This window comes from Anopheles maculipalpis, chromosome 3RL (genome assembly GCF_943734695.1).
Source record: "Anopheles maculipalpis chromosome 3RL, idAnoMacuDA_375_x, whole genome shotgun sequence".
Taxonomy (NCBI): Eukaryota; Metazoa; Arthropoda; class Insecta; order Diptera; family Culicidae; genus Anopheles; species Anopheles maculipalpis.
The window spans coordinates 16156060-16181969 of record NC_064872.1 but is presented as its reverse complement, the minus strand read 5'-3'; the positions used below and the strand labels follow the sequence as shown (position 1 = coordinate 16181969).

Below are 25910 nucleotides of genomic sequence, written 5' to 3'. Positions count from 1 at the left end.
CACACACAATGCGTTCGAAAAGGATAGAAAGCACGTGGGGAAAATAAAGAACAAACAAACGTGTGAAAACGTAAAAAAGGCCACATTGGTTCTGTGGCCCAGTTCTTCCAGCTCGAGTTTTCTGTTTTGTGCATCTTTTTGTCAGCTCCATGTAATAGCCCTGTAGGGTGTTTTGTTTGCTTTTAAAGTTAAGCTTTTGTGCAACAGATTCATGCAGCGGTTTTTGTAAGGCTGGCCAACTTAAACGAAGGGACCTGTGTTCTGTGCTGTGCATCTGGACCATCAGCCATCGTTCAGCAGCAACACGAGTTTGGTTACGTACCGTATTTCCACCTTCCAAGCCTTGTATTACACCATCCCCAACGCGGTTCGTTGCATTTGCGTCACCAGCTTCCGGATGGCAAAGTTACGCAGCATCTTCAAGTAAGCTAGCAGTAACATTACGAAGAGATAAGTTAGATGTCGATTACAAGGAATTACATTGTGCTTCTCTTGTTGTGCCAGAAAACACCTGATCCCTAATCTGGAGCGCAAATGTCGCCTGTGCCTGTCGGATAAGGAAATCGTACAGTCAATATTTCAGTCGGAAAACAGTAAGGAAACGACCGACACGCTTGTGGAGAAAATATTCGAATGTACCGCAATTATGGTTAGCCCTTCAACAATGCGTGCCTGAAAGTGTTTCTTGACAATAATATAATTCCCGATTTGTAGCTCTCCAAAGATTACGACTTTCCGTCACCCATATGCGAGGACTGTGCGTTAAAGTTGGACGAGTTCTTGCTTTTCCGGACGAAATGTTTGCGTAGTAACGAGATTTATCGTTTCAATCGGCTTCACAAGCAACGGTTGCTCTTCACTAGGAAACCGCCACCGTTGCACGAGGACGGTGCTGCTGGCGATAAACCGGATACAGAATCGACTGCATCGACGGATGAACCGGAGGCTGGTGGGGTTTGTAATGCCGAGGAAGCGGTGGTTCCTCTAGCTTACCCAGTTCCCACGGTCGTTATTGCTGAGGCAAGTGCATCGAGTAGCTCCGAGCAAAGTCGCACGGTTATAGAGACGGAACAGCATGGAACTGATGTGACAGAGATGGAATCTGCGATGGCAAACGGTGTAGAGGAGGAACCAGAAGAGGCTTTATCATCCATGCAACGCCAACCGGATACAGATACGGAATGTAATGGCAATCATCGAGGATCCTCCTCGGGGATTGATGAACCAGACGATGAGCGTATTCCGAAGTGGAAAGCACCGCCTGATCCGGACGATAGTGAAAGCACTGGTAGACTTTCTCCCGCACCTGTGGTACTTCTCGTGGATGAAACGGACAGTAAGTATGCTGGCTATTGATTGATCGGCCAGCTTTACTGTGCTGGGTTTTTTAGTTTCGATAGTTCGCGACAAAACGGCAAACTTTATAGCAGAAGAAACTTGTTGAGGACTTCGCCAACTTAGAAAAAAAGCAAGGATCCATGCCGATGTCAAGAATGCTGTAAAAAACATGACTTTCTAGCAATGTAAAGTTTTTTGGTGGATTTATCGTAGATTTTCTATGTCCCTCATTAAATATGTGTACTTGTCGATGCACATAGGCAGTACCGGGAGTCAAATAGTAAGCCATTCGATGGCCGGCGTGTCCTTAGAAGGTTTTTAAGCCAAGAAGAGAGAGAGACTTGTTGATGCAACTGATGATCCAAGAATAGTTTTCGTTACCTAGAAGCCTTTCCGAGCAAAGCTGTGGTTGATTTCCCACTACTCTTTTTTAAAAACTAATGTCTGTTTTGCTCAGAATCTTCCAAATTACTTAGCCAACGTCTTCTGCATGAAAGTACCAAGGCATACCGTCATCTTTATTTGTTACTGCAATTTGACACTCTTAACCTCCATTTGTTTTACCTTCTCTAGCTACCGTTAGCGAAGCAGAGGATGGTGAAGAGGTGATACTTCTTCCTGCCGAACTTCTGGATGCTTGCAGTACGGGTGAGGAGCAACAATTCGAAGACATCGGTGGTGTGAAATTTCCAATCGAAACGATCGAACAGTTAGAGCAGCTGGAACGATTGGTCCGATCGTGCGATACTGCAAGGGAACGCTATGTAAGTTCTGTGGACTAAAGACAATGTATAAATTCTAAGCTTGACGGTCACTATAAATTCTAGATAAACATCCTCCGGCGGTTGAAAACACACGATACCTCGCTCAGTGACACATATCAACGGTTGTTCGCGGATAGGCTGCTGATCCACTATAACTATGATGGCATCTCGCCCAAGTACAACAAGCGACCACTAAAAACGTTGTTACTATTCACCGAATGTATGGCTGGTAAGTGTAGCGTCGTAGATCTTAGTAAGGGCAGTGATCGAAGGACTATTAAATCGTTTCCCTCTGTATGCTAGTGGCCTGGGAGGACCATATGGATGTCGGTAGGATAAGAGAAGCTGTAATAGAGGCTGTGAGAAAATCCCATAATCGTTACAATCAGTACAACCATCGTAAGGTAAGAGAAACATCAGCGCTTTCCCTTTAATGATACAAATTGAGCTGATTAGTTTTATTTTTCCTATGCAACATTCAAAGCGCGCCAGGTAAGAAAACTACTAATAATAAGGTACAAGATTTCCACCTATTACTGATGTATTTTTTAAACTGTCTTCTATCACCAAATTATAGCTACGAATGGTTATAGCTGGAGATCCCCCATTGAAAAGTGATTGGCCCATCGATGGCCAGAAGGATGGTAAAGCAACAACTGCCAGCTTGCGTTTGATCCCAGGAATCGCGAAAGCCCGCAATTAGTTAAGTATTTTATCGAAAAAAAAAAAACCAAAATCAGAACCCGGGAGCTGTTTTTCACAACACTACTGTAGCGACAACACAACAATTTTCTACGACACAAAACACACATAGTTTAGACGAGTAAATAAAAGGTAGCTAGAGCAATGGTAGTGATATCGTAGAAAGGAAGCAGGCAGGTAGATCTCGAGGCACACAAAAAAGCCATAAAAGTTGGTAGTTGAAACTATTTAGTAGACACAAAGTGATGATGAGTGAGAGGACACACTGTTAGTAGTGGTAGTGGTGGAGAGTAGCAATCGAACCAAATTACACCGCGCAATTTGCAGCAGTATTATTAGTAGCTCTATTTAGCATAAACTTCACTAGTGACTAGTGCGTGATACTAAACGTAGACGAAGCAGGTTAGTAGGTCCGTTAGCTTCCCTAGTTCACTAATGTATTCGTAGTGAGAAAATTGAAAAAGTCAAGTGATAGTTAAAAGAAGAATGGTTGCAAACCAACGTCCTGCGAAACGGATCGGATGCCTCATTCTTTGGTAGCGTTGTTAGTGTGTCTCTGTTGATCGGAGTTTGTTTGCCCTCCTTGGGGCCCGAATACTACATTATGGCGTGGTAGAAGTTTTGTTAGTAATTTTCTTATTTTAGTTTTAAAACTTCTGTCCATGATACTTTTTTTATCAAACTCAAATTTATCAGTTAACGGATGATAGAGATCACGTGTGCACGAGAGTTGTTTTAAAGCAAGCGTTATTACGTGTTTGTAAACTATTTTTGTAACCTTTGTATGGACGATTTTGTCCGTATTTTTAATCTAATAATAGTAATAGTAATTATAATGATAGTGCAATACACCACAACACTCCTAAGAATCGAAGGGGACCAGCATAGGACATGATCTCCCCCTACCGCTGTTTCGCTGCCCGCGCATGTTCGCCTACTTACAATTAAAAAAAAACCCAAACAACTGTTACAATAATATAATGATAAACACACTACAGTGACAAAACGATCAGCAAAACTGCGTACTCTTCCTCCTTATTGCCTTGCGTAAGGTAAAGCAATATCGCTCTACATGGGATCGATCGAATGCGAACGTTGGATGTGAACAACAATGGCTGTGTAGTATCCCTTTATCGAGTGTCGATGGGCGAGAGAATGGACACTACTTTCCCTTCTTTGATACGTATGAATCCTTCTTCGCGTGCACAGATCGGCTTGTGCAAGAGAACAACACAGTTGATAGCAACACTTAAGCGTTTGTGTGCACGATTGGCCAGCAAAAGACACACGTGTGGTTTGACTATATATATAGATGCAAGGTGCGTGAAAATATTAGCAACAAATGAATAAAACACTTAAAAATCTTCCGGAAAAAAGAAACCGATGAAACAAGGTATTCTTCTTCCTTATTCTTCCATTGCACGTTGGGAATTTGGTGAGATGGAACTAGGAAATATTCAAACTCTAGTATCCTTATCCTAGCTAATTTCTGAAAACGAACTGAAAACTGATTTAATTTTCAAAATATTTTTGCTTTATTACAAAAAAATATATATGTATTTGTGAATATTAGACAATGATAACTTTATTGATTTATGTGGTACACCAGGTACCAGGCGCCTCCTTTTTTATGCATTACAACCTATAAAGCTCTTGGCCCAACATTTGATATTAAGCTTGATAACTTCGTAACAAACGACGTATTCATTCATGTAAGCATACAGCAAAAAGGTTTATAAAAATTGGTAATTCAATGTACTTACCTACTTATCCACCACTCCGGCAAAAGTCCTTGGTATCTGGCTTCACGATGCTTCTTCGCCATCACTTTGTCTCAGTTTAGAAGTCTACCTGGTCTCTTCTGGCGAAGTAGACATGAAATGATTCCCTTGAACCCCTTCTGTATGTCTTTGGGAGGATCTCTTTCGGGAATTCGGGAAAGTTTCGCTTGTGCCTTCTCTACGGATATTGGTCCCGCACTCCAGCAGTGTCTCTCTACTGCGTCGGAAGTAATAGGGTAAATCGTCGCCGGCTAGTCCCGGGAAAAATGTTAACGCCTGTCATCACAACGCGTTGTCAGAAGATACGCGGATCCACCGATAGGATCCGCTAGTCCTATCGTATTTTTGCCTGGATAGACAAAAATGCCTATCCGTCTGTTCCAAGTAGATACGACGATGTAACACGGAACTGCTTAACATCCTTAAGACACACAGGACGCTTCGCAATGACCAGCGGGATGGAATCTTCCTGAAGTACAGCGTTATATAGCGCCGCTGGACGATCCTTCCAATTTCTGTTATTGCTCAAAATATACATAATTTTATTCCACCATTAGTTCCATTTTACCCACCTGTTGGCATTGGGTATCGTTTTGCTATTTTCTTTCGAAAACTAACTGCCGTTAATGGCACATAGTATCTAATATTTGTACGGTTGCAGCAATAGGTGCATTTTGTTTTTATTCTTTCAACGTCACCCAGTTGCCCCCATACCGATTTAAACGATTAATTTCTTTTTTGTAAATTATGGGTACGTGTTTTGCGTGTAAGTGTCTGTATGTGTGATTTCTTAATCAGATTACATATAGGGTCACATTTTCCTTTTTTTGTTTGTTATTTTATACTGACTGACTGACTGTTCTTCCTTGTCCTTGAGAGATGCAGAGGAGTGATGAACCATGCATACATCACAAATAGAAATGTATAAAAAAAACACAGGCATTCCAAGATACATAAACAAAGTAAAAAAAGGATTTACTAACATTGTGAAAGCATTCTTCACGATTAGTTTTTGCATTGCACGCTCAACCATATGTTTCACAGATAAAGAGCAAGATCAGTATGTCCCTCGACGATAAGGTCCTACCTACATACGATCGTTAAGTTTAAATGTGAATCAATAAATCTCGAAAGCTCAGTAACACCCAGTCTGAGTACAAACCACGACTCGACCGTGTTATCAAGACGGTCCGAAAAGATGACCGACAGACGAAAGAATTGTTTAATTGCCGATTCAAACCTACTACAATCGTACAAAAGAATAGCTTAAAATACATCGAAATATTGTTTTATCTTGAGACGGTTACGACGAAATGCCGGACTTGCAACCATATTTATGGCATTTTTTGCTTTGTTTTGGTACAGGAGTTGAGCTTTCATTTCGTTTAAGGATCAAAGGAACGGGCAACGTGTAAGGTAAGATATTTTCAAATAAAACGTATTCAATGTACAATATTTTAAAGCTAAGCGAAATAGTATCACTGTATCAAACATTAGTAACAAAACTGATGTATAAAGTTTTCAAAAAAATGATTTTTGTTGCAGGGTTTTTTTAAGTTCATTACTTTTTGCTTCAGTTTTGTTGCTGTTGTGTGGCTGTATGTGTTTCTTACCAGTACATTTACTAGATTTTCAATGAACAAGGAAGGACGTTTTGTGTTTGAGTCCGTGTCTCGACGACGCACGTGGTCGCTATCCACCACGGACTGCGGGGAAGGTGAGGACTTAATGCTTGGTTGCTACTATATGTATACGCCACATTTAATATCTCCAGCAACTTGTACCGCGCACCGTTTATATATATCCTTAACCGAAATGGAACGAAAAGTTGGAGCTATTACCACCGCCACCGCCCGGGAAACTGCTGAATCCGTAGTCGGTCGGGAAAAAGAACTGCCGGTAGATCTGCTGAGGATCAATGTCAGCTGCAAAAGAGAAGAAAAGTGATTGAATGCGATGTCCCATGTAGAAATGGCCCGAAGGACCATCATCACACAACCTACCGCTATGGTTCATCTCTTCCAGATCATGTCCACTGTCATAGCGCGATTTCTTCATCGGATCGGACAGTACCGTGTACGCTTCGCCCAGTTCCTTAAACTTGCGCTCCTGCTCCTTCTTTTCCTCGTCCGTCGAGTTGGCGTGCCGATCGGGATGGTGCACGAGGGCACGCTTGCGGTACGCCTTCTTAATTTCATCCTCCGTCGCCTGCTTGGTCACGCCGAGTATCTTGTAGTAATCCTTGCGCTTCGACTTCTTCAGCTGAAACTTGGCGTCACGCAGCAAATTCTTCACATCCGACGAACGATCGTTCTTGAGCGCTTTCTCGTAATCTTTGACCGCTTCCTCGAAATTTTCCATGTTGTAGTGCAGTTTGGCACGCTGTAGTAGTGCTTTCATGTACTTTTCATTCAGCGTCAGGGCGCTGGTACAGTCAGTAATGGCTTCGCGCAGATTTCCGAGCTTCGAGTTGACCAGTGAACGGTTGTAGTAGAGCTTGCTGTTGATGTCCTTATTCTGTGGGTCCTGCTCGAGCGCTTCGGTGTACGTGTTCAACGCTTCCCGGTACTTGCCCGCCTTGAACTGCTCGTTACCGGACTCCTTCTTTTCCTTAAGTTGTTTCGCCTTCTGACGCATCGCCTTTGCCTTTTTGTGGTCCGGATCGAGCATCAGTGCTCGCTCGAAGTGTAGCAAACCCTTCTCCAGATTGTCGCTGTAGTAGAAGGTTAGCCCACGGACGTAAATTGCATCCGCGTTGGTGCTGTGCGATTGCATGATCGCGATCGCGATGTTGCACGCCTCCTCAAAACGCTCCAACATTGCTAAACATTCTGCCTTCAGCAGCTTGTTCTGTATGCTGCCGGGTGCAATCTTAATCGCATTATCGCAGTGATACAGACAGGTGCGATAGTCCTGCTTATCGTAGCAGCTGGCCGCTTTCTCGTTCAAATCGCGCAACTGCTTCAGGCTAGCTATTTCCTCCCTTAGTGCAGTGTTGGATGGATCCAGCGTTAGAAACTTTCGGATTGCTTGCTCCGTACCGATCACGTCACCTGATAGAAGGGGGAATGGGGGAATATCCAAAAGGAAACATTTTAAAAATAATTTGATACAATCTTAGCCGAACACTAACCGAGCATTAGAGAACATTTGGCCATCCGGATGTATCCCTTCTCGTACTTTTCATCGATGCTAATGGCCGTCTTCACGTCGTTCAGCGCGGACCGATAGTCACCGAGCATCATGTAGCAGGCGGACCGGTTGCCATAGTAAGCGGCCGTTTCGGGACTCAGGTGTATCGCTTCCGAGTAGAGCCGGAGGGCAGCTTCATACCGTTTCGATTTGTACTCATCATTGCCGGAATTTTTCTTTTCCTCGGCCAACCTACATCAACAAAACAAAGGGAAAGAAAAGAATAAACATTCGCGTTTTATATTTTTCCATTCGCAAAAAAAGGTCACACAGCGGCCTGGTTAACGTAACATTGCCCCGTTTTTTGCGCAATTCAACCTGAAGCTCAGTTATAAATATTCACATCAGCAATAAACGCTCACGGTAAAGGACGGTGGAAGGAACAGGGGTACAGAGGTAGGCGCGGGCATACAATCGAACGATATTTGCGACACCATTTTACTGCCTCAAATAAATGTTATAATTAAAGCAACGTGCAGGGAAACGTTCACTAAATTTTACACTTTGAACTATTTTATTCGACGTAATAATACGGGCGCGCTCACACACACCTTGCGATCGTCACCACTTCCTCCATTGTGAATGATGCACGTATAGGGGGCGAGAGAGCAACAGAACAATGGCGATTGGAGAACGCGACACGAAGAGTTTTTCACTAGCACCGATTCCGTCCCTAGCAGGCTGAGGTGAAAATTGTTTGCTAACAAAAACAATTGTTTTCCCCGCAAATGTTTGGTCGCCCAGAGGGAGAGAAATTGTTTCCAAATAGCAACCAAATTTGCACCACACCACCACCACGAGCACCGTGCAAGGACAGAATGAAAGTGCAATATCGGGGAGGTCGGCGCATGGTTGGTGCGTTTGAAGGAACTGGTTTTGACGTTTGTGACATGTGATGTAAAACTAAATCTTTATTTCAATAATTACCAACAAGGTAATTATTGAAATATGGCAATATGCTTTGAATTTTTATTTATTTCTATTCATATAGGACGGCCAGGCCATATTGCTATTTTTCTACCATAACAAGCGATGGCCACTCCAATTCAGAACTATAACTCCGACCAGCGATCCAATCGGATCCGTTCCTATCTGGCTGTCAAAGTGAAGGATAGCCAGAGAGAAAAAAATATCAGCATAACTTTTGCTCTCCAGCACCATTTGCACTTGTTTTTAGTTGCTTTTCCACGATATATTTCTCATTTCATATTCAAAAATGATACTTTTCAACGTACGAATCCTCAACAAAGAGCGAGAAACGTGCGTAGAATAAGGTACGCTAGTAGGCGACTCGGCTTCTCCATTGGCCTTCGTGTATGTTGATTTCCCGAGGACACTCGAAAGTGAAGTGAGTTTTGTGACCAATATTAGGTGCTACGGCACCGTTTGCCAGTAGGCATCACGGTAACACACACAATGCAAATATGATTAGTTTATGTCGATTCTAACGTACAAAAGTATACAACTCCCGGCGCATCGCTTTCACGGGGCGAATCCGGTGTGTATTATAAAGAGCGTAACAAGTGAATCCAACAATATGTTCTAAATGGCACATTCGTCGCATTAAAGTGATGAACAGGCAACATCACCTCGTGTTCCATCGCTCTCCTTCATTCCTCGCTTCCCTTTCGCTCCCCCTCTGATCCTTACACTGTTTGTGTACACAAATCAGCTGTTTGTGGGGTTTGTTTTGATGTCGGTTTTAATAGAATAACCTCAAAAATTTTAACCATAACCTAAGTTTCCCGATACCAAACAAAAGCGATGATTCGCTGCCGTACACATAAAAGCGCAACATCCCGCGAACCACCCCATAGAAACGCATCGAGCGACAACGCCCTCTGGTGGCGTACGACCCCAACCACTTTATCTCCCACGATGCGTGTGCGCAAGAGTGTGTGTGTGTGTGCGCCCCGTAAAGCTCAGAAGGAACTGTCAGAATTTTATCGTAATGCAAAGGAACGGTGCGCACACCAGCAAAAATTGTGATACCCTTTCGGCACCGTTTTTATTGAGTAATTAATAGCAAAACTGTGCTTTCTGTTTGCAGTGGAAAAAATCGACTGTTTTGTGACAGCACAGTGATGAACCACAACAGCACGATCCCCGTTTGGCAAGTGGCAACAGCCGAGCCGGTTACGCGAGGACAGCCAAATGCTGCCGCCGCCGTCAACCAAAACAATGGTGGACAATTTTCCACGCTAAAATATGTGACCAACGCACGGCAGAATGTGAAAATTATAAGTTTCCCCGGGCAAAGTTCAGGGACCGGCGGCAGTAGCGATGGCACCTTTTTGTACGAAACGACGATCGATAATGGTTCGTATCTGGCAGTGACAAAGGAACCGCAGCAACCACTCGCCCGGCGACCCGCAACAATGTTGAACGATTCCATTCTGCTGCAAACGGCCGACGGTCAGGGCTATTTGGTGGATGAACGATCGATACAGAACATTGATCAGATTCCACCGGAAAATTTAATCTACGTTACATCGCCGGATGCCGAACCGTCGGTCACCGGCCGAACAATGAACCCTTCCTCGACCACTCCTTCCCTACAGTCCGGTGATCAAAACCAGCTCGATTACGTTGATTATGTTCCGTCACCGGACGAGCCGGATCAAGCGCAGCAACCGTCCGAAGCCGAGTACGCGGAAGAGTGTCAAGTGACGGAGGAAATCATTACGGACGATTGGGTCCAATCGCAGGGTGAAGAGTGTGTGCAGGTAACAGTCGACCAGCTTGGCGTAAATACGGCGATCGCGGTGGAGGATGACATTTCGGTCCCGCTCGATCAGGACCAGTACACACTTTCGCGCCCATATCCGTGCGATTTCTGTAGCCGGCGGTTCCGCAAGAAGGCCAGCTTGCAGAACCATCTAATGGCACATTCGAACGATCGGCCGCATGTGTGCTATTTGTGTGGCGCACAGTATGGACGACGAGCCGATCTAATCAACCATCTGAAACAACATGCGTACGCCGATCAGGATGAGTTATCGCTGCGCGGAGGTGATCAGGATGCTGATTGTGCGTACAAGGAACTGTCTGGTACGAAATTGAGGTCATTATTAATCGTGCTTTTTTTTTTAACTCTCCCTATTTCTAGACGAACTCCCGGAACTCGCCAGCACGACGAGTAACATCAAACATCGCATCAGACACTCGAGCGAGGGTGAAGATCTGTATATCCAGAACGCGATGGTGAGCTACAATTTGCAGCCGCCGATGCAGCTCATTTCCACTACCAACTATGGGACGCCTTCTGCCACAACGGTATCTTCCTACGAGCACAGCGAGATGAGCTCGTCCTTTACCAACGGTTTGACGGACACTGATAACCCATATCCAACCGGTTCTTCAGCGGTTGGAGAGAAACGAATTGTAAGGAAGCGTAAACCACCCATAGCGGCACGAACTAAACCGGCCGTATTAACGTCTAAAATAGCCACCACACCACGCGCTGCTAACCGTCAAATCAAAAAGGAACCGGAAGACACTGTAACTACACCAGCGGCGGCCCCACCCCCATTCGACGAACGGAAGCCATTTGTCTGCCAGCAGTGTGGCATCTCGTTTGGCAGGGCAAAAGCGTTGCAGGCCCATTCGCGTACCCATGCGGACAAAACGAAGTACGATTGTGACTATTGCTATGCCCAGTTTTACGAATGGTCGCTGCTTCAGTTGCATATTGATCGTGTGCATTCGTCGGAGCAAGGCAGCAATCGTGAATATCACCACGATTCTGGTGGCGGAGGAACATCCAGCACGGCGGTGGTTTCCAAAAAGCGCTTTAAGTGTGATCAATGCAGCGCTATTTTCTTCCAATCGGATCACATTCTTAGCCATCTCCAGCAGGCACACGGCATTGTGTCGTCCTCGATCGAAGCTACTACAAGCGAAGAGCGTAGTGTGGCCGTAAAGAAGGAGCTGATACAACCGCCCTCTAGCGTGGATTACGGGGAGCTCGAAGATGAAGCTACTACTGATCCGGAAATCGAGGAAGAAGACTACGGCGATCTAGATTACACGATCGAGGAACACTACGAAAATCGTTCTAGCGAGCAGGAAACGGCGGATCACTCGACCGCTCCACTAACTTGCCGCGAATGTGGAGATTCGTTCGAAAGTGGGATGGAATTGTTGGAACACTCCGAATCGCACACAACCCGGTATGAACCGCACGAGTGTCAGCTGTGTGGTGAAAAGTTCTTCGATGAAGCCACCATCAAGAAGCATGTGCAGGATCGCCACCAACACGAACTAACGGCCACATCCTGTGCAATCTGTGGCAAACGGTGCAAAAGTCAAACGACACTGATCAAACACGCTTGGGATCATTCGCGCGAACGGACACACTCCTGCTCACAGTGTGGCAAAACGTTTCACCACATGGCACGGTTGAAGCGGCACATGGACTCACATCGCAACAAGACGGTACGGTGTGAGGTTTGCATGCAAGAATTCCCGGACGGACGTACGCTGATGAATCATCGCCATTCGCACACGAAATCGAACGAATATCCGTGCCATGAGTGTGGCAAAACGTTCGGTTCCCGGTCATCGCAACAGATTCATATGCGAATTCACACCGGAGAACGACCGTACGCGTGTCGCTTTTGTTGGAAAGCTTTTGCGGACGGTGGAACGCTGCGGAAGCATGAGCGAATTCATACCGGCGAAAAGCCGTACGCATGTCCGGTGTGTCCGAAAGCGTTTAATCAGCGAGTGGTGCTGAGGGAACACATCCGGGCACATCATTCGCAAGCTGACTCGAAGCGTGGTTCGGCTAATCAGCCGTATTATTGTAGCGTTTGCAGTTCGCCATTTTCTACGACCGGAGACCTGGTGCAGCATCTAATCGAGCATAGTGACACGAACACAGCGATGAAGCGCGAACCACCAACATTTCCACGGAAGTACAAGCGACGACGAAAGCTAAAACCTCACGAGCTGGAGCGACTGCAGAGTGGCCGACGGAAGCAGAAAAGCAAGCAACAGGATGACGATATGGATGAGCTGGAGGAGGGTGGTTATGAGGAAAGTAATAGTGCTAAGGAAAGTGTGAAGCAAGGTACTAAATCTTCGCTACTTTTGACGAACCAAGACGGCGAATCACTCAAGAACAAACGGAGTGAAGAATTGCGAGGACCCAAACGTCGTCCTTCGGCGCATGACATGCTACATGCGAATGGCATTAATCTGTTGACCAATATTGTGCTTCTTCATGGACAACAGGAAGAGGACGAACCGTCGAATTATGAGCACGATAATCATCCTCCGGAATCTCCTCCAACAATCGAAACCTCCAAAGCGAACCCGGGACTGCCAAGTAGCAGCCGTATTGCTGCGAAAGCACCGAAATTGAAGGTAGTTGCGCTAGCGCGAAAAAAACCTGCCTGCAAACGGCCTTCGACTTCGTTTGCCACCAAAGCTTCTCCCAATGAAGGTGATCAAAAGCTGACGGATGGTGAGGATCGATCTTCACCACCGAACTGTGGTGCTACTGGTACGATGACGAACGTGATGGAAGCATTTTTCCGTAGCCGCAAGAGGAACTCGCTGCTGCCGGAAATATCTCCACATCGGATCTCGTCCGTAGGATTTCCTTTGCTGGACGATGGAAACACAGACGATCCGATGGACGAACCGACGACCACGACGATGGTGGAACAACCGCGCAAAAGCACTGCGTCATTTAGCTCCTCGGACGATCATGATTTGCTGATGGAAATTTCTCAAAAGAACAAGTACACGGAACGGTTCAACAGTGACACCGTGCAAGATCTGGAAGAAATCCTACGCTCACCGATAAAGAGTGTCCCGTACAAGCAAAAAGAATCAACGAGCCAGAAAGGCAAAGCAAAAGCCAAGAATAAAAAGGCATCATCGTCCAACAAACAGCCCCCGAAAGTGGTCGAAAAGAAGGCGAAGAAAGTCGTTGCACCAACATCTCCACCAGCAGTGTTGCGCAGTCAGCGGTTAACGCGCCGTCAGCTCGAACGAGAGGTCAACTTCTTGAAGGAAGCGTACGAAACGAATGTACCGAGCTGTGTGCCAGAATCGGGCAAGGATAATGACCCAACTCCCGGTACAATTCTGCCTTCGGAAGTGATGGACAATGGAGGGGTTTCGGTTAGCATAGTGAATAGTACACCGGAGGAACGGGTGGATGCTTCCGAACGGTTAGCTGCAATGTTGCTAAACGATGGCTTACCACCAGACGATACACAAAGCAGCAGCACCGGCAGTAACAGCGGTTGTGGTGATAGCAGTATCAGCAACGTTTTCCACCATCAACAGCAAGATAACTTCAGCTCCAAAACGTATGCAGAATCATTGCATATGATGGAATTGCCAGGTGTACAGAAGATTGAAGATGAAAACGATCCGGACGATAGCTGCCTGTACGGGGACAACGAAACCACTACCTCAGGTGATGGAGCAGACTATCGATGTTCGATCTGTGCTGCCTGTTTTGATGATCGAGCACAGCTCATCCTACACGTTCCGGTACATATTTAAGCGAGAGCAGCGCTGCTGGATATAACTACCTTCCGCACAAGGAAAGGGTGATTAAAAGTTGTCAACCTTTTTTTTTTTGTTACGTTTCCCCCATTCAAGGTTATACCTGATTGCGCTTTTTGTTAACAATTTACGTAAAAGTGAGCGAAAACGCGAATGATGAAGAAGATGGAATTGGAATTACTTAAACAATAAATTCGTTTAAAATAGAAAATCTGTTTTGGGAATTTGATATGATTTTTTTCACATTCAGAACTTGCAATTGAGCAAATGGTATTATATGGCTAAATTGTTACATCAACCGCAGGAGAGGAAGCAGTTCGGTGGAGGGACACCACAGAACGGTCAGATAAAAACACATTTTAGCGATAAAACTTTCAACGCAAAGTCGGAATAGCTTCTTTTTCTGTGGAACTTTTGAGCATAATCTTCACGGATTCGGCTTAGAGGATTTCTTAGTGAGAACTGGAAATTTAGATGTTCTATACAGTTCCAGCCTCAACCGACGAGGTAGATGCTTTGTGAGACGAGAATTCTACAGTCCTCAAGCTGTCCGTTACGACGACTTCGAAACTGCCATCACCTATCTGTATTTGTTACCAGGGCTGCTGGAGGTGCCATCGTAGGTGTCCATGTCAGCGTGTGGCAAGGTTAGCGTCTGATTGCCAAACGGTCTCTTCTCGCATGACGCATGTCCTTGACAGTAGCGAAAGGCTCAGTATGGTCTAGATTTTCGATCCATCTTTACCAGATATTTGAAGATAGGCATTGCCATACTAACATATTTGGCAAGCTTAACCAGGGCTCCAAAAGAGCTCATCTTTTGATGAGCAAGCACGAAAGAATCCCCAGGGAAACAAAGTCTCTGTGACATACAAACCACAATGCAAAGTTGTGGTTATCTTTTAAATTATTTCAGTAATAACAAATTAACTAGTTGCCTATTCGATGCAAAGCAAGAGGTTTCATTTCGTCTCTCGTTTTAAGCCAGATTAAACCGGTACTGTTTCATTTTAAAACAATGAATCCAGGTCTCTCTTACAACTGGCCCTTTATTGTTTCTACCTCAGTGCGTAATTGGCCTCGAAAATATTGGCAAACGGGGACCGTGTGAACACAAACGAAAGAGGTGTGCCGTAGAGGACTGATGGAGCTGAGCTGAGCGTTTGGGGCCTGAGGTGGGTAGGCTTTGTTATCTTGTCCTACAATTGCTTATTCAGTATTGATTTGTTTTATGGTTCTTTTTTATGTATGGATCTTATAGAGAGACGCATCATATGAAAAATAGGGTCATTTGTCCGCAATCGATTAACCAAACTCCATACCGCAAACACACATGGAACCGTGCAAGCAGTCGAATCATAACCATAAAATTTGCACCATCGAGACTGGCATTTCGCATTGGTTAGGTACTCACATTTGGATATTGACCGGCACAAATTCTACCTCATCCGAATCCTGATCGTCACCGACCGTCACTTCCGGCTCGGCCGTTTCCATCGCTGCAGATTCCCGTTCCACCTTCGGCACGCTCGTTTCCGGTTGATCCTCGATCATAATCACATCCTCCGTTTCGGAATCATTTACCAGATCGATAACCGTATCGGACATATCGGACTCGTCGCGGAACTTGCACAAGGTTTTTTGGAGAGGAGGCGCCTACACGCAAACGATACACCTTACTGTCCTACCAACAAGGGTGCCAGGGGCCAAACACGAGCACACGGAATCGCACACACGGAATTTTGTTGTTTGTGTCACCCACTTTGGTTACGGAAGGGAAAATTTTTGCACAAGAGTAAATAAATAGCCTCTCGCTCTCCGCGCGTTATACGGGAACGGCTGATGCTGTGTGTGTATATAGGAGTTAGAGGTTATTATGTGTGGTGTTTTTGTTCTTTCGGGTGCGCTACGATGACATATTGGCGTAAAACACGGACATGCAAAAAGGTTGACATAACCGAATGTTGGGAAAATTTACTGGAAAAAGAATTAATTAAAACACATTTAACTCTAATTGCAATACATAGTTATGGTATTTTCGGGTATTTTTCATCACAATTCGTGTTTTAAGATTGTGTTTTTATAGCTGTCAATCTGCCTGATTTAACCCATTTGACAGCTATTTTGTGCTATGCACACTGTTGGGAAAAGCATCCACTCATACTGGACAAAACGTCAACACACTGGACGCTTCTATGCACCATTCAGTCACAATTCGAAATTCTGCTGCATGCTGCGCAAGCATCCAAAACGTCAATTCGCATTCGGATAAACGTCAGGTTGATGAGGCTAGTTTGTTTCCTGTAAATTTTGTCGCAAGTGTTTCGATTTTTACCCCTCTTCAAAATCTCGACTCCAATTTGCGTGAGCAAGTAGAGGAAATTGCAAAGAGGAGCTGAATCTCATAAGAGTTTCTACCAGTGTAAGTGGACGAAGGTTTATTTTTGTTGGCGTCGTCAATGTGGCTCTGCTGGAGAGGTTTTCCCGTGCGGGAGTTTTTCTTCTCCAGTTCATAGGAAAAGCGCAGAACAATAATTTCGCAAACAAGCTAAACGGGCTTGGTACATGGTGATGACGTTGGCGATGAGAAAGACGTTTCCCCTGCCGTGTGGTGCATAATATCGTAACTCGGACGAACCGTTAAACGCAGCTGGCAAATGTGGGAGTGTTTCGGAATTTCTACATCCGCTGATGTTGGCAAGAATTCGACAACAATTGTGGAGCAGTGAAAGGTAGCGAGTGGGGGGTCTAGCATAGGAAGTTAGAGATCCACCTCCCGGAATCTCGTTCCCGCTGTGCGGCAGAAGCGAAAGCAGAAGCGACACAAGCGGACTCCGGCAGCAAGGTGAAAGGAAAGCGTTCCCAAATTCAACGCCCCGGAGACGAAAGTAGGTTACCTATGGCCGTAGTAAATTTGGTCACTGTGTGTTCGTTCCGAAAGTTTCTTAGGTCTCGCGCGAATCGGCGCGTCACATCCATCATCTTCTTCAGCGAATGGGCTATGTTTTGCTGATCCAACCAACATACCTTCCCACGGTGCAGTGACCTTGTTTTCGCGTGTGCGGTGCCAGCAATTTTGGGGAGGATTGAATTTTATCCAATCTTCTATCGACATCAGCATCGGTAGAAAACAGGGAAAAAACGGGCGACTCGGTGATTGTGTGTATGTGACGCTGTTGCGTGTGCTCTGGTATGTCGCTCTGTAGTAGTGTGTGTGCGAACGTTTTTCGAAAAACATAAGGAAACAGGATTTGGCTTGCTATGCTCAGAAACATTGGCAAAACAAAGGAGCATCAGAGCTAGACTTCATCCCAGTCGGCAAGGCTTCCTTTGTTGCTGTGCATGCATGAATTTGACAGTTCTACCAGCGTGGCTGCCTGCTACACAACATGCTGACTGCTGACCACAATTCGTTTTAACACCTGGTAAGTGGAAACATACTTTTTTACCTTAATTTTTAAACACATAATTCACACCAAGAAAAACTTAATTATTTTTGCTACATAGTTATGGTGCATCAGAGCTAGGTTTGAACTCTTTGCAGGGCAAACCGTCCAATTCTCGCTCCAGGAAATCGAACCCATCCCGAGCGCACACCCCTAATGGTGATTAGTTTGTTTATTTATCAAACATCGAAGCCATATTTTGTTTACCTTTTGCATACAGCAAACTTCCTTTGCGTGTGGGGCCTACCTGACTGCTCAAGTACAGGTCGGTAAATATGGGGTAGGGATGGGACGGGTAGGACTGCAACATGATCAAATAGATGGAAAACACAAGAACCGGCAACATAAAACTGGCTTCTTTTTGCCTCGTTTCTAGGGGTGGTTTGTGTGTCCGATTGCAAGTCCTAAGCACAAAGTAACACACTGAGTGGTGCTCTGAATTTCATACCGGAGGGATGGCTATGAAGTACTCTGCTGGACATAAGATAAAAAATTTAATGAACAAATTAGTTTAACTTGGGGTATTAGAGGCTAGCTCGATGCGATTAGAAATAAGAGTTGATCCTGCATCATAATTAGGACTTTTCACTATGATTCAATGTTTCTTTCCACGTGTTTGTGTGGGAGGTTGAAGCATAATGCAGTTCTGACTGCATCGACCACAACATCTACCCCCGGACGGACAGAACCAGCAGGTCAAGGCTTTATTTTCTGCACCTGCGTATCGGTGTTTGTGTAGGGAATCTGGGCCTCAACCGGACCTAGCCTACAATACTCGGGCGTAAAGGGTAAAGAGGTTCGTGCCTTTTGCTTGGTTCTGGCATTCGCCTCACCATTACGCTACGATAACGAGAAGGAAGCCAATAATGGATAAGCAGCACGTTCTAAATTGTCCACTAACTGATAGACCAGCTTTTTTGTCAGCGTTGCGTGAAGTTTTCCGCACTAGCGCGAGGTCAAATTTCCGGACCCGATTGAGGGAAGCATTGCGAAATAATTTGCGTTGCGTTGTGTGGTTTTGATGGGATGAAGCAGCTAAAACCAGCGAGCGGATTGTGTATCCGATAGTTGAATTGTGGTTTGCAAAAAAAAAGAAACACTCGCCTTCAATCAAAACCATCCAACACCCAATGCGGGGAAGCATTCATTGGTGTGGGAAAATTAGAAATGGAATCGCTAGAAGATCGACCAAGAGTAGGAAGGAAAACGCTAAAACGCTAGAGCCCCACAAATAAAGTGTTGGGAAAAAGGTGAGTGAGTAAGCTCACTCAACAACAACAACAACAACAACAGCACTGATCTTCTGTAAAGCCAAACCCGAGCAAAGCAAGAAATACACTCACCTCTTCCGTAATGGATCCTCCAGCGTCTTTTTTTTTTATTTCGCTTCTTCTTTCAAACGCCCGGCGAGTTTGAAGCGCGCGATGGAAAATCGTTTGCGCGGATGAGGGTGGCAAGTAACATTACATTAGAAATGTACCGTTAGGTCGACGGAATTCCTACCGATTTTCTCGATTTGCCGGTTTGCTTTCCAAGGTTTCCCCCCCTCGGGTTGATTCGTGTTTCCCTCATTCAACGTATCGTACACATTTTCTGGACTGCGAGTGGAAAAGGCCGGTTGGTCGGTTACCTTTCATTGATGCTGTTTGGGGAGAGCGAACATTGAGCATTTCGTGAGAGAAAGATGATTTGTGTTGCTGAAAGCTTGAGACCAGCATCGGGTTACTGTAAGTCTGGAGTCTCCAAAGATTTCGGTGTAAGATCTATATTGAATGCTAACTGCCAACTGGTACATATTACAGCTTGAGGCAATTCCTCCACTCAAAAAAATTTTCACGACGGATGAAGCTGGGACTGTAAAGAACCTGTATATTCGCAGTACTCAAACGCGTCTCTGAGACATGGACATTGTTCAAAAAGCACGGCCGGAAGATGATCAGAAGGATTGTTGGAAGACTCGCTACAAGGATAAGCTCAGCAAGACCTAAGCAAGACGGTGATCTTAAAATCGTACAGCGAATCAGAATCGCCTAGCTCAGGTGGGCTGGTCATGTCATGGGAATGGCGTCCGGACAAACCACAACAGTCGTATTAACATCGTTTTCAGATGAAACTAACAATATTTTGTTAATCAAGCTTCGGTAATTGGATTTTTTGTCTGATAACCAAATTGCTTTGCGATCCTCAGTTTAGAGACTCTGATAGACGATTACTTTTGGTGCTGAACACACTCAACAGAGAAAATATTCTCTATTTTTCGCACAATGAATCTACAAGGTTACACATCACCATATGTTTTCATATGGCAACAGTAGAAACAAGCTGCGAGATGATTTTAAAGCAGGTTTTAAAAAATGATTTAATAGGTATGTTTCATTCTAGGGGCGTTTTTTTATGGCACCTCTTTTGCGTATGATAAACAAACAGCACACACACACACACACACACACAGCATACGAAATTCATCGCCAACGGTTTCTTCTTATCCTAGGTCCAGAGACGTTTTTCACCCGTGAAACGCTCTGAACCATAACACAAAACAATAGCGAGGGTAGACTTTTGTTTTAAATAGACCATAATTTGGGTTGGGATTGCGCGCTACCAAACATGCCCAACGAGCAATGAGGACAAATGCTTCTGCTCCGTTGGCAGTCACGGGAAGAATTCACGGTCAAGTATCTTCTAGGTATGGTGGAGTTTTCTTCCCTGCGGTTGCGTTTATGTATGACTAAGATGTGGAATTAGTTGAAGAATAAATTTAATTTGTGTTTATAGACTTCTTGGTGTATGATTAAGGAAGAGTTCTTGATGCTCTTGCGCTCGTTGCTACTAATTATCTGCATTCATATTCAAGTCTATAGTGTGCAATCGTTGTTTTACATTTTTGCGGCTGCCTGGCTTCTGCTGACGTAACTAGGCTCAAGTTTTGCGAAGCGTAATGTTCTACATATTGATCGTTGATCAGTCAATTGGAACGATCGGCACCAGGTGGAACAGATTCTTCTTTTATGGATCTTCCATAACAACAGCTCTAGAAGATGAGCACTATTGCAGAGTGGACCTCCGTGTTGCAGGTTTAGACATCCCATTTATGTGACTTTTCTTATTTTTCGTTCTTAAAGTTGGCACTAATAGAGGTGTTTTAAATTTAATCAATTTTTGTAAATGATTAGAGCCCTCAATTGGGAGCATATTAGACGTCGTCACATATGTAAACCTCTCTCTTATGCACTGACGAGCAGCATCTGATGGGCATTACAAACAGCCGAGATCATCCCGTACGCTGGATGATTCTTTTTTAATAAATTTATGATCATATCATCCATTAGTCTACCGCAGTGACTGACGCATTCATGCTGGCTTTCCGTTAGTTCGTAATAGTGCCCCGCAAGAGAATCAATCGCGCGCCTATAGTGGGTTCCACCCGGTGGTAGGATGAATTGGTGGCTTATTATTTGCTTGCCGGCTAGATTGTTGTGCCCAGCAAGGCGTAAACACAGGCGTTCAACCATTCCGCACCACTGATTTCTGTTCTGACTGCGTTTGTGCTAAATCAACAAGATGGAGGCGAGCGACTGCAAAAGAAAGGATGTTGGAACACGATGGCAAGAAGCCGCAAGAGAGCGCATGGCGCAATGTAATGAGTTTTTGAAGGGCGGGAAGTGAACTCAATAAATACTATAGTTGTGATCATTTATCATCTGCTAAAATCTATGTTTCTTGCTTGAGTCGGGAGTGAGTTTTACGTTTTGATAAATGTTTAAATGAAGGAAGATGAATGAAACGTTTAAAATTCGCTTTATTTTAACGCAAAAAATAATAAGACAGCAACTGAAGTCGTCGCTCGGTCTATTGAGGATCAGACACAGATTTGCCAGCCAATTTATCTTTGCTGCGACAATTCTCTTGGAGGATGCGTTTAAAAATATCTCATCAATTTAAATCCAGCTCCTGTTGAGTCATCCAAATACGTATCAATAGGTTGCCATATTTGTTTGTTTTAGTTAAAATTTCGGTAAACGGTGCTTTCCCGTACGGAACCGCCACCGTGTCTCGTTACCGCGCATCAGCACGCCGGTCAAAGTTTATTGACATTTCCGTGATTGCGATCTTCGTCTCGCAACGTTTCACGCAAAGGAACGAGACGCATTTTTTGTTACGCGAATTCTCTTTCGGAGTGTCATTTTGTGTGCGTTATGGCGTGAACAAAATATGGACGCACACTTCACGTGATGTGATCTTTCCCATTTGCTGCTGTTTCAGTTGATTGTTGGATTGATGAATCATTTCGAACGAGGCGGACGTGTTTGATGTTACGGTGTTGTTTTACGGCGTTTAAAAAAACTGTATATTTTTACCATTGTGACGCCGGCACTGGATGACAAAAGCTATGCGTTTGCAGTGGTTTTTTTATGATGCTTAATTAATGAATGAATTTTTGGATCTCCTGGCTTTTTTTCTGTTGCTACAAGTACAACTTTTAAATGATCGTAACGCTTCATACGAATGATCGTTGCAAATATTTTATCAGATGAATTATTATTCAATCAACTACATCACTTTTGCATCCAATGTTTAGAAAGCAGCTAGTTTATTTACGCCATTTGCAAGGCATTTCATCCTTGTTCTTTGCTTTATCCCAGCAGCGAAGCTGGTCTTTACATGACAGGAACGAGTATCGTATCCCATCTACTTAAGGCTCTACGTAAGGAGGACTCAGTGTGCTGCTACACGTATAATTAAATCAAGCAAAGCTAGCAGAGGGAGGCCAAGAGCTCCTCCTGAGTTTTAAGAGACAAAAAAGGAAAAGATCTCCTCCGGGAAGGTCTTTGCGTGCATCCCTAAGTTTAATAGCAAATCCTATTATTTATTTTCAGATGAATCTTGGATTTTATTTGCGTCTATTTATGGCATAGTTTTGTTGTCTTTGAAGATGATTTTTTCATCTACGAGATCAAGATTCATCATCATCATCATCATGTTGGTTTGCTCTTTTTTTTTTTTTAAAGTACGTCGTCGTGACATGGCCCTGTCTACAATAGCTGGCTGCCGCTTCTCATCCATGTAGGCACCCGATCTCCGACAGGCCTACCTTCACCTGATCTAGCCAACCAACTCGCTGTGCTCCCCGATGCTTCGTGCCAAACTGGGGGTCGCTGACGAGCACCTTCTTGGCAGGGGATGAGTACAGTCATCCTCATAACATACCCCATCCATCGTATCCTGTCGGTCTAGATCAAGATTACTTATGATAAAATTAGGTTAGGAAAAGGATAAGAACTTTGAGCATTGGGATAATTCAGAATCATACGATTAAACCATTATCTCTGGTAAATTGAAGGATAAGTTTCATGTATCTAGGGTCCCTGACGAACTTGACGAAGACCAAAGAAGTTGATCTGCATCGTCTAGATCCTTTCACTGCAGCTACGCGCTTTCGTCTGGGATGTGAATTGAAACATCATTCAAATTAATGACTCTACAGATGCCTGTGAATCCAGGCATCAGACATATTTGCGAAGAGTTAAACCAGATGCGTAACCAGCGGGACAACGATGGTTACTTGGGTCGAGAATAGACGGTTGCTAAATGCGTCTTCTGCGAGGCCACTTTTTTAGCCACCGTAGCAATCCTAGGCTAGATAGCACCTAGAGATCCTCTAAAAAGGAGTTCCAATCTGGAGGTCATAGCAATAGCATTAGCAATAGCGAGCTAATTAATAGTGCGTAAAGTATTTAAGAATTTTGTAAGAATTTGGTCCATTATTTCTGCATGAAAATACTCTCGAACAAAGATCAGTATTGTCCTCGAACAAAGATCCTTATGTCCAATTTCTTTCTGAGGGCAAACATGGTTAATTTATCATAAAATTCTTCACAGCCCTCAACACGAATAGTCGCAAAGTTGCAAAGCATTTATATTAACGGCCACCCCAAGACATAGATACATTGCTATCTGCATTGCTATCAGAGACAATCAGACAGACAGAGGAGACAAACTGTCAGCCAGAAAGAGCTCCACTGTTCAATTACTTCATTAAACATTCATCGGTACATTCCATAGTGTGTGGTGTGCCGTAAGGCGATTTAAATTGCTATCTGCTTGTATGTGCACGTACCTCTAAGTATTGAATACGTTAGAGTGGATTAAGCACATGTTGTACTGCAGCAACCCTCAGAGAAAGGTTTCATTGGTTGCAATGTCATTTGATCGGAACATTCGATCGGTATAGCACCATTCTTTCGCTAGAGGGTTTCTGTAAACTTAAGGTTAATATTCAATAGTTGTGGTAAAATCCATACGCACAGTAAATATAATTGCATTCTACCTGCGGCTGCATAATGATGATGGTTGATGAAATTCATTGCTTGAATTGAATTTCTTGGAATGTTGAAAAACTATGGTGCATTCGGGCGTGTGATGAGCATGCGATTTAAGTTATGCTAATGTACAATTTTATTTGCATTTTTACTGACTTGCGTAATAATTTAAAGAGAGGTGCCGCCTATCTGGAATCTGTAATTGCATATAAGCTTTTTAATTAAATAAAAGAGTAAATAATCAATTTCTATTCCATAGCACTAATGATTTTTATGTCAGCAAAGTCTCCGTCGTGTAGAGGTTTATGATTTGGTTTTTTGTTTTGGACAACAGCATTATATTATTAGCACAGTTCAAGGGCGTAGATAGGTGTCAACAATCGAAGGCCGCGTTGTGCATCGTATGTTTGTATGGTAATACACTGCTTTGGACCGTGTGGGGTGGCATACAACAGAACTGTTGTAGATAGAAAGGTCACGACCCAGTTTTGACTGAGTCTAGCACAATTGATGACTGCATACGTTTGGTGAACACTGTTAGCATGTGACAGACACCTCTGCACCACTGCAAAATTGTGGAAAATAGTAAAAATCGTCAAAATGGGTCGGTGGATAATAGGGGGTTGAGTGTTAATTTCGCCTTGAGACAACTCTCTTTGTTCGTGGCGGTTGTTCGAATTTGAAATTTCAAATGACCTTATTCGCGTTTTTTTGTAGGTATGTTTATTGTAAAGTTTTATTTATTTATGATCGATTTTCAAGTACTCCTCAGTACACATCAATCATCCGCACTTGAACTATTGTCATATCCTTATAAAGTGCCACAGACGCATTTAATTTATCGAATCTGCTACATAAATGCAAACTAGCATTCGTTAAATTAAGACAATAACAATTTCCTTGCCAACGAAAACGCTCAAATGCGTTGTCAAATCTACACAGCGAAGGAATTGTGTCGCAGTGCGGTTGACATTGGCCGCCTATCCATTTACGGTCCCAGCCAGATGCAATCAGATGCAGCACTGCTTACGGCAGTTTGTTGCAAATTGGCTGCCTTTACAGCGAACGAGGAAACGATGTAAATCTACGATTTCCATCGCAAAATTGTCTTTCCCGTTAGGGGAACAAAACACGTACAAACGTCGTCGCAAGTGAATAATTCCTTCGCGTGGTTCTTGTCACGGGCTTTTGAGGATAATGTTCAAACAGACTGACGCTGGTTGGTGGGACACACATTTTTTTGTCAAGACTTGCTGCTCGTGGTTGAGTGTCGTGTGCCATAAATGGGTTATGCCAAAAATATTATCACGTACCTGTTCGTGTGGGTATCGCGAACGTGGTGTTTTTTTACCGGTTTACCGACAGACGATTACTAATTCTTCATTACAGTACTGTTCAAGAATTATTCGTGCGCTTTAATAAGAACCTCTGATTAACTTGTTTACTAATACTAGTTAGTGATTTGTAGAAAGAATAGCTCCAAATATTAAAACCTTAGTAAAACATCTTATAATCTCTAATGACAATGAAAATAAAAAAGCAACAGCAACCAATGAAGTCCATTTTGATTGCAATACATTCTAGGATAAAGGATAGATACTGGAATCTAGGATCCTCAATATCATCCGATATAGATTTAATTTAAAATTTAATTGGTCGCTGCTGAAGTAAATAGGGATGTTTATGATCTTGGATCACAATCGAGCGGCCCGGTGGTGAGGCTACAACGGCACCGATCTTCACACGGCAGGAACGGGGTTTTAGGGCTGACTTTCCAGATACGTGGTGTTAACAAGTCTTGTAAATCATTAGACGACCGTCGTGAACTACCAGACCGTT

The 25910-nt window shown here is 44.0% G+C and overlaps 4 protein-coding genes across 4 annotated transcripts in view; 2 read left to right on the top strand and 2 right to left on the bottom strand.

Annotated features, from left to right (window-relative positions):
* LOC126564902 (cyclin-Y-like protein 1) overlaps positions 1-25910 on the bottom strand; it is a 326841-nt gene that overhangs the window by 2377 nt on the left and 298554 nt on the right. The gene's annotated exons all lie outside the window — the stretch shown is intronic.
* LOC126560439 (uncharacterized) lies at positions 352-2805 on the top strand. The gene is made up of 7 exons (XM_050216398.1): positions 352-423; positions 505-649; positions 715-1336; positions 1912-2102; positions 2166-2331; positions 2406-2506; positions 2680-2805. Exons 1-7 carry the CDS (start codon positions 398-400, stop codon positions 2803-2805), a joined length of 1377 nt encoding a protein of 458 aa, XP_050072355.1. The 5' UTR covers positions 352-397.
* Positions 6391-15913, bottom strand: LOC126565858 (dnaJ homolog subfamily C member 7). Its single transcript, XM_050223067.1, has 4 exons — positions 15720-15913; positions 7719-7969; positions 6589-7638; positions 6391-6510 (listed from the first exon to the last, which is right to left on the bottom strand). Exons 1-4 carry the CDS (start codon positions 15911-15913, stop codon positions 6392-6394), a joined length of 1614 nt encoding a protein of 537 aa, XP_050079024.1. The 3' UTR covers position 6391.
* LOC126563835 (uncharacterized) lies at positions 9862-14304 on the top strand. The gene is made up of 2 exons (XM_050220606.1): positions 9862-10807; positions 10887-14304. The coding sequence occupies exons 1-2, from the start codon at positions 9862-9864 to the stop codon at positions 14300-14302; spliced, it is 4362 nt and encodes a 1453-aa protein (XP_050076563.1). The 3' UTR covers positions 14303-14304.

What these genes read in the sequence shown, in the direction of transcription:
- LOC126560439 (XM_050216398.1), top strand. Translation starts at nt 398, where the DNA reads ATGGCAAAGTTACGCAGCATCTTCAA. An exon ending in ATACTGCAAGGGAACGCTAT is followed by an intron (nt 2,103 to 2,165) that starts GTAAGTTCTGTG and finishes TATAAATTCTAG; the next exon opens with ATAAACATCCTCCGGCGGTT. An exon ending in ATTCACCGAATGTATGGCTG is followed by an intron (nt 2,332 to 2,405) that starts GTAAGTGTAGCG and finishes TCTGTATGCTAG; the next exon opens with TGGCCTGGGAGGACCATATG.
- LOC126563835 (XM_050220606.1), top strand. Translation starts at nt 9,862, where the DNA reads ATGAACCACAACAGCACGATCCCCGTTTGGCAAGTGGCAACAGCCGAG. An exon ending in AGGTGATCAGGATGCTGATT is followed by an intron (nt 10,808 to 10,886) that starts GTGCGTACAAGG and finishes CCCTATTTCTAG; the next exon opens with ACGAACTCCCGGAACTCGCC.
- LOC126565858 (XM_050223067.1), bottom strand. Translation starts at nt 15,913, where the DNA reads ATGTCCGATACGGTTATCGATCTGGTAAATGATTCCGAAACGGAGGAT. An exon ending in GTGCCGGTCAATATCCAAAT is followed by an intron (nt 7,970 to 15,719) that starts GTGAGTACCTAA and finishes TTGTTGATGTAG; the next exon opens with GTTGGCCGAGGAAAAGAAAA. An exon ending in GGAAGAGATGAACCATAGCG is followed by an intron (nt 6,511 to 6,588) that starts GTAGGTTGTGTG and finishes TCTCTTTTGCAG; the next exon opens with CTGACATTGATCCTCAGCAG.